Below are 6,433 nucleotides of genomic sequence, written 5' to 3'. Positions count from 1 at the left end.
AATCTGTATGTTTCTAGGTTACCAGAGAATACCCATTTCTATTCTGCAAAATAACTGATTTGAGTTTAGTTTTATGTCTGCTTTTTGTTAGTGCTTATTAATGTTTTGCTTCATTTTTCTGCTCTATTTTCAGTTATTTTTTCAGAATTCTTACTATTAAATTTAAAAAGTTATATCACACTTCATTAAACCAAGCAAATGGAGTTTGTATGGCTTCAGATTTTTTTTTTTTTTGTTATTAATACTTGCACTGTAGTGACTACCTGTTTTTTCACTCTGTTTTGGTTAGGTTTTAGCATTTTATTTTATGCTCCCTTTCATATAAACAGAATTGGTAATATGGTCTTGTTAACAGGTACTTTAGAGTGAATGTGGCTAAATACTTAAAAATTGAATTGAAAATATGTAGAAAACTTACCTTGTTTTCAGGAAGCTATGACAGGCTTTTCATATGATGGGCCATGAATCTAGCTTCTTAATAAACATTTTTGAAATGTATTTCCCTAGATTTTCAACCTTTTAAGCAGAGCTTTGTAGCCACATGGTAGTTTAAGCTTTGGCTTTTCAATGTTATTTCTTGTTGTGATGTAGATTGATGTATTGTGTTTGCAAAATATAAGGGGTGATTTTTGTTTGTTTAGATAGCTGTTAAGATTTGTTTGTAAAATTTCATATCACATATTTGAAATGTTTTGCTTGACCTTGAAGATTGATTTGCAAGTTTAAATGACGGTTGCAGTGTGGTAAGGCTGGTTGTTGGCACCAGAAGTAGTGTTAAGCACAGCCTTTCCTCTGAAAATGTCAATCAAATTACAACTTGCACTGAAGGCTTGGTTAGCAAAACAAACTTTCTTGGCTTTTAGCTAAAATAAGTGCCTTGGAACCATTGGGTTGTTTATTTCTTTCCCTTGTGGTTTGTCTACATGATATATGTTCTTTTTATTGGTATTACCTTTATCTCAAAATATTTGTTCCCTATAACTTGTTTTGCTGCTTTGCTGCTATATATGTCTTGCATAAACCCTGGATTTTAGATGTTACAAAGAGGCAATGAAACAAAGTATAGATCAGGCTGAAGAAAGCCCTGTCCAGTTTGCTGCTTCTGTGTTTCTCTTGGTATGTTTAGCATAGCTTATTCTGCCCCTTAATTTCCTTTTGTCATCTGACTGGGGTGAGGAAGGGGAGATTTTAGTACTTAGCCTTGAGCTTCTTGCTCATTTCTAGACAGACTCTTTCTTGTTATGAGGACTGCAATGGAGCTTTTATATTAAAAAAAATATTATACAAAGATTGGATTAACTAACCCTTGAATAATTAGCCTTCAGATTCCTGATCTGTTGCCTATTTCTGTTCTGGCTAAGAAGTGACTGCAGTCGAGGGTTTATAACCTTAGCCAGGTGACCCATCTAGCAATGCTGTATTAATGCCATGCTATAGTAGTGATGTCCTGGGCTTCACGAATTTATTAGCAGTATACTTTTTACAACCTGTTTTTATTCCATTCAAATTTTAATTTATTTTGAATGAGTAAGAGAAATAGCTGCTTCCATTCAAATCAGAATTGCAGATAACTTTGAAAGAAATGCTTGTCAACTGATGTTTTCAAGTCTCTTGTCTAAAAGCTCAGTTTTAAATGTGAACTTTAACTGTTAACTCGGTAAAGTGTTTATCTAAGATATTTTTACTTTGAATGAAATCATGTCATTGGATTTGATATACTGAGGTTTGGAACTGAACCCTTTGGGTAGGTATCAATATCTTTTTTGCACTTTGAGCTAGATCCTGGAAATTAACTCTGCTTATGTTTTTCTCACTGAGTTTTTAGGAACTTCTCTGCAGACAAGGTCAGTGGGTATCACTGTCTGGAGCATTGCATATTCCTTCAACCATACAAAATATCTCCAGGACAAAGTCATGTTGGTTTTACTGTATTCACGCTCCTATTCTTCATAGTGTCTATACCTGGAAACCTGCAGCTTCTGTCCTCTGTCATGCTGGGCTGCTTTCACCCCAAAGTAAATATTCTTTGGACTGCCCACTTGTGAGTGATACCTTTCCTGCATTGGTTTGTGGCCAGGCATCTCTTGGGAGTTGCTTGGCCCCACAGAACCAATACAGAGGAGTTTCTGGCTTCTCTGTTAGACTGGCTTTCTCTGTCGCTGCCTCCAGCTATCTGCTTAAAGCAGCCACCAGGCAAAGGTTTTGCTGCCTCTACACACAGGCTACAGCTGTTAACTCACAGCCAGCCTTTCTGATGTTGCTTCTTCTGTCTGCAGCCTCGGGCTGCTACTCGGGCTGGATTGAAGGAGAATCACAGGCAAAATGCTTCTCTTTTTCACTTTCATTACTTGTATCTTAAACCTCTAAAAGCCCTTTCAGTTATTATCTTAACATCCAGGACCTGCTACTGGGTCCTGAACAAGCAGTATGTTCTTAGGAATTCCTTCTCTCCCTTCCTATCTGCCTCCTCCAAGTGCTAGATACTTACTTCCTTTTTTTATATTGAAGTTTCTACTGCTTTTGTTTGCTCTTTTAAGAGAGTCTCTCTTGTTCAAGGAAACTTGTTTAAGGGATGTCCTACTGAGAAATCTGCTTGTGTCATGATGTGATGCTTTTATTTTTACTTTTTTTTTTGTAGTCAGAGATCATGTTCATTATGATGTACCCCAAGTTAGAGTTAGACCATTGGTCTCCCTGGTTAACTTTCCTTCTCTGATAACAAGGGACAATTAAAACAATCTGAGAACAATTAAAAACAATCGATCTCTTCGGAAAAGAGAGGAAGAGATACCAAAGAAATATTGTTATATGTAGTAATAAAAAAATCATTCATCATAATAATTCTGTCAAAAAAATGATATTGAGCCTTTGGAAAGCCATTTATAAAATGAACAAATCCATAATTTAAAATCTTGATTCAAATCAAAGCATACTGCATGTCAAATGATGCAATTTCCTTTCCAAGGAGGATTGATAGTTATCCTTATACCCTGTTGCATTGTGTTATTTGAGTTACCAGTCAGAGCTGAGAGATTTAAATAATTTTTTAAAAAGGGCAGGGAAGATAACATAATTTGTTTCATGTGTTATGTGTTGAGCTTGACTTTTGGGGAGTGGGTAGCGATGGAGGCACTGGTAGCATGAAAATGAAATATTGCATCCTTGTGTAAGTTCTTTAGGTGCCAATCATATTTTTATACTAAAAAATACAAAAGAACCATTTAGCTGCTGCTTCTGCTGGGCATCACAGGTTCGAAGCCCTGAACTGCAACTTAATTTCTCCATAATGTGCATGATATCTAGCTGTTGAAGTATGTCAGGGTTCCTAATTGGTGAGTGGGAAGAAAATAAAGACATGGAGAGAAAATAAGAGAACATATACAGTGTACTTGATTTGTATTGATAAAATGTTATATATTGTTTGTATTTTCAGGTGACATTGCAAATGGATACTTGAGGCTCACAGTTGTAAGCTTAAAGGATAATAGGAAGCACTTGCCTCTTATTGGGACACTTGGCTTATCCTGGGAAACAGATGTGTTTAAAGGCAATGTAAAGGTCAGAAATATTTTTTGTTTCTGGAAAACCTTATCTCAAAACAGAATTAAGGTTGTGCATCCTAAATATGCTAATTTTTAAAATGCTTTTGTTTGTCGAAGGTCTTTAACTAGAAAAAGACCTCCATTCAGATATTGAAAAAAAGGTGTGAATTTTGAAAAAAAAAGTTTTATCCTTTCTCTCTTGGAGTCTAGATTGCATGATAAGAACCATTGTGCATATATGATGACTTTGGTGGTTTCCACTCAGCAGGGTGCTGTGACTGACCAGCTCTGCTTGGAAATGCTGGACAAAAAAACCTATAATGCAGATGTATTTTTTGTGGGTTGGTTTGTTTGGTTTGGTCTGGTAATTTTTTTTGTTCATTTGTTTGTTTGGAGTTTTTTTGCAAACAATAAGCCTTGAACCCCTGGGGAAATACTATGCAGTTCTGTGCTACTACATATATGCAGTGGAAGTTAGGAAATTCTGGAGAATGTTAAAATGCCGATGGACATAGGCAGAGTCCACATTCACACAGTCAGCATCTAGCTTGAGTCATGTGCATCGGTCAGTTGGTGTAATTCTATATATTTTAGAGGAATGCTCACTCATTCTATTGGATGAAATTCCTAAGAGCGTTATTTCGAAGAAAGTTTGAGAGCAATTCTCTAGATTTTGCAGTTGTGGTGAAGGCACATATTTTTAAATGTACTTCAGCTGCAAGAATATTTCAGAAGTTACAAAAATTCTGATAAGTGTAATGTAAACACTAATGAAAAATTATCTAGTTCAACACTTGGTTTTGATTTCGGCACTTGTTTTGAATAAAACCTAAAAAAATTAATAAAGCTGTTGTTTCTGCTGATCCTGCAATGGAATATTGTTTGATAGCATAGTTGAGGGAGACTTGTTTACCCAGGCCTGTAGCCTGTAGTGACAGAACAAGGGACAGTGTTTTTAAACTGAAAGAGCATAGATTTACATTGGACATCAGAAAGATTTTTTGTTTGTTTTTTTTTGTTTGTTTGTTTGTTTGTTTGTTTTTTTACACTGGGTGAGGCACGGGATCAGGTTACCCAGAGAAGCTGTGGATGCCCCATCCCTGTAAGAGTTCAAGGCCAGGCGGGATGGGTCTGGGAGCTATGTGGTATAGCAGAAGGTGTCCCTGCCCATAGCATTAGAGGTGGAACCAGGTAATCATTAAAGGCGTCTTCCAACCCAAACCATTGAATGGGATTAACAGCTGCTTGGCAGAAGTTTTTTTTTTCATGAGTAGCACAAAAGAATTTGGGAAGTTAATTGTCAGAGGAAACAGAGAGCTATGGCTGTAGTTTTTAGTTTTTTAATTATACTCTCTGTCCTGTGTGCTTGCAGCATAAGTTATATTGAATATTTGTTTCTAGGAAAAAATAAAGAATACCATATTTTTTTTAAACCTCTCATTTTGTGGTGAGAGATGGAACAGGTCAACAGAAAAGCTGTGGGTAGAATTCAGTGTAGATTTTAACATAAATGCCTAAAATTCTTAATACATGCGGAGGCCAAATAACAGCCACATTTGCAGGGTGTGCCACTACTTTGAATTTATTTGAATTTTGCTCAATGCTCTAAAGAAAACAAACAAAAAAAACAAATCAAAAGCTTTTTTTTTTTTCACATCTGGGTATTTTTTATAAAAAATTAATTGCTGAAGTACAGATAGTTAGAAATTGTTATGATTTAGGAGTGGTATTCTCAAATTTAGTCTTTCCACTGCAAACACTCCAAACCACACCCCACTCATCCCTCCCTGTTCTCCTCCCTCTGCCTGCAGTGGCTGGAGGGGAGAACTGGAGTCAAAAAAGCTAAACATCACGGGTTGGGATAAGAACAATTTACTAGAAACAGCAATGAGATAAGAAAACGAACACTAACAGCAACGGTACTAATAACAATAGTATACAAGATAGAGGCAAATGATTCCTGTGGAAGTGCTCACCCTGGAACCTGACCCAACTGTGCCAAGCTGCCCTGACCTGGAAGTGTGCCCTTCCTCCTCCATGGAAGTGGTGGGAGGTGATATAGAACAACCTCCGGGTCCTAGCCATTCCCCCTCCTGGCTACTACAGAGATTAACCCTGTCCTGGCTGGAACCAGGAACAGAAACACATGGGAAGAACCTAAACATCCCAACACTCCAAACCATCCTGCTTTACTTTTCAGAATTGGCCTTTTATATACGCAAGTTGTCGGACCAGAAAATAGTAATTCTTTCTTGTTTCAACTGATCTTATAGCTCATGTAAGTTTATTACATCATCATTAGGTTTGATTTGAATTCTATATTTTCAGCATAGTCTGTAGTAAAATGCTTAGGAAAATTGTATGTATCATATTGCCTTATGTTATAAGTTAGTTTAAGAATTTAGACAACTTAGTTCCAATTAAAAATTGATAAATTTATTAAGCAAGCGATAATAAGGCAAACAGCGCTGGGTGGCCTGGGGGGCCAGCGCCCCGCCAGAGACACACAAAACTTGTTTGAAAACTGGGCTTTTGTACTCTTTCGATATCAGTTGTTGAATATTCATTCATTGTCCGTTTGTTGCCTTAAAAGGTAATTCCCCTGCTTTGGAGGTGGATGTTATCTCCCCTGGGCTTGTACAGGGGGGATCTTGCATCATCCTCAGCTGCAAGTCCTGGAGGGCCTCTCTGTATCCACATGACACAGAGAAATATATTTTCATTTATAATTTGTTCCCTGTTCCCGGCCGCAAAAGATTCCCTGGTGTTAGGTCCAGACAGGACCTTTCACCTCACAGACTCCACGGTACGCCTAGAAGTTAGTAAATATACAGAAATAGTTTTTTGTTAGTACCCCCTTTTGATTTTAATTTGCTTGGAATAAAAACCGG

At 37.1% G+C, this 6,433-nt stretch overlaps 1 protein-coding gene across 4 annotated transcripts in view; it reads left to right on the top strand.

Annotated features, from left to right (window-relative positions):
- The window catches only part of FBXO15 (F-box protein 15), a 28,668-nt gene that overhangs the window by 20,145 nt on the left and 2,090 nt on the right, over positions 1-6,433 (top strand). For all 4 annotated transcript variants that reach the window (XM_027883902.1, XM_027883903.1, XM_027883901.1 and 1 more), the window contains one exon: positions 3,434-3,558. In XM_027883902.1, the coding sequence (XP_027739703.1) occupies positions 3,434-3,558 (125 nt within the window). The remainder of the gene's footprint in view (positions 1-3,433; positions 3,559-6,433) is intronic.

Source organism: Empidonax traillii, unplaced genomic scaffold, assembly GCF_003031625.1.
Source record: "Empidonax traillii isolate 1590-97213 ecotype Southwest subspecies unplaced genomic scaffold, ASM303162v1 scaffold136:size1122602, whole genome shotgun sequence".
NCBI lineage: Eukaryota > Metazoa > Chordata > Aves > Passeriformes > Tyrannidae > Empidonax > Empidonax traillii.
The sequence above is the reverse complement of the archived record's forward strand: the minus strand, read 5'-3'. Positions and strand labels throughout refer to the sequence as shown.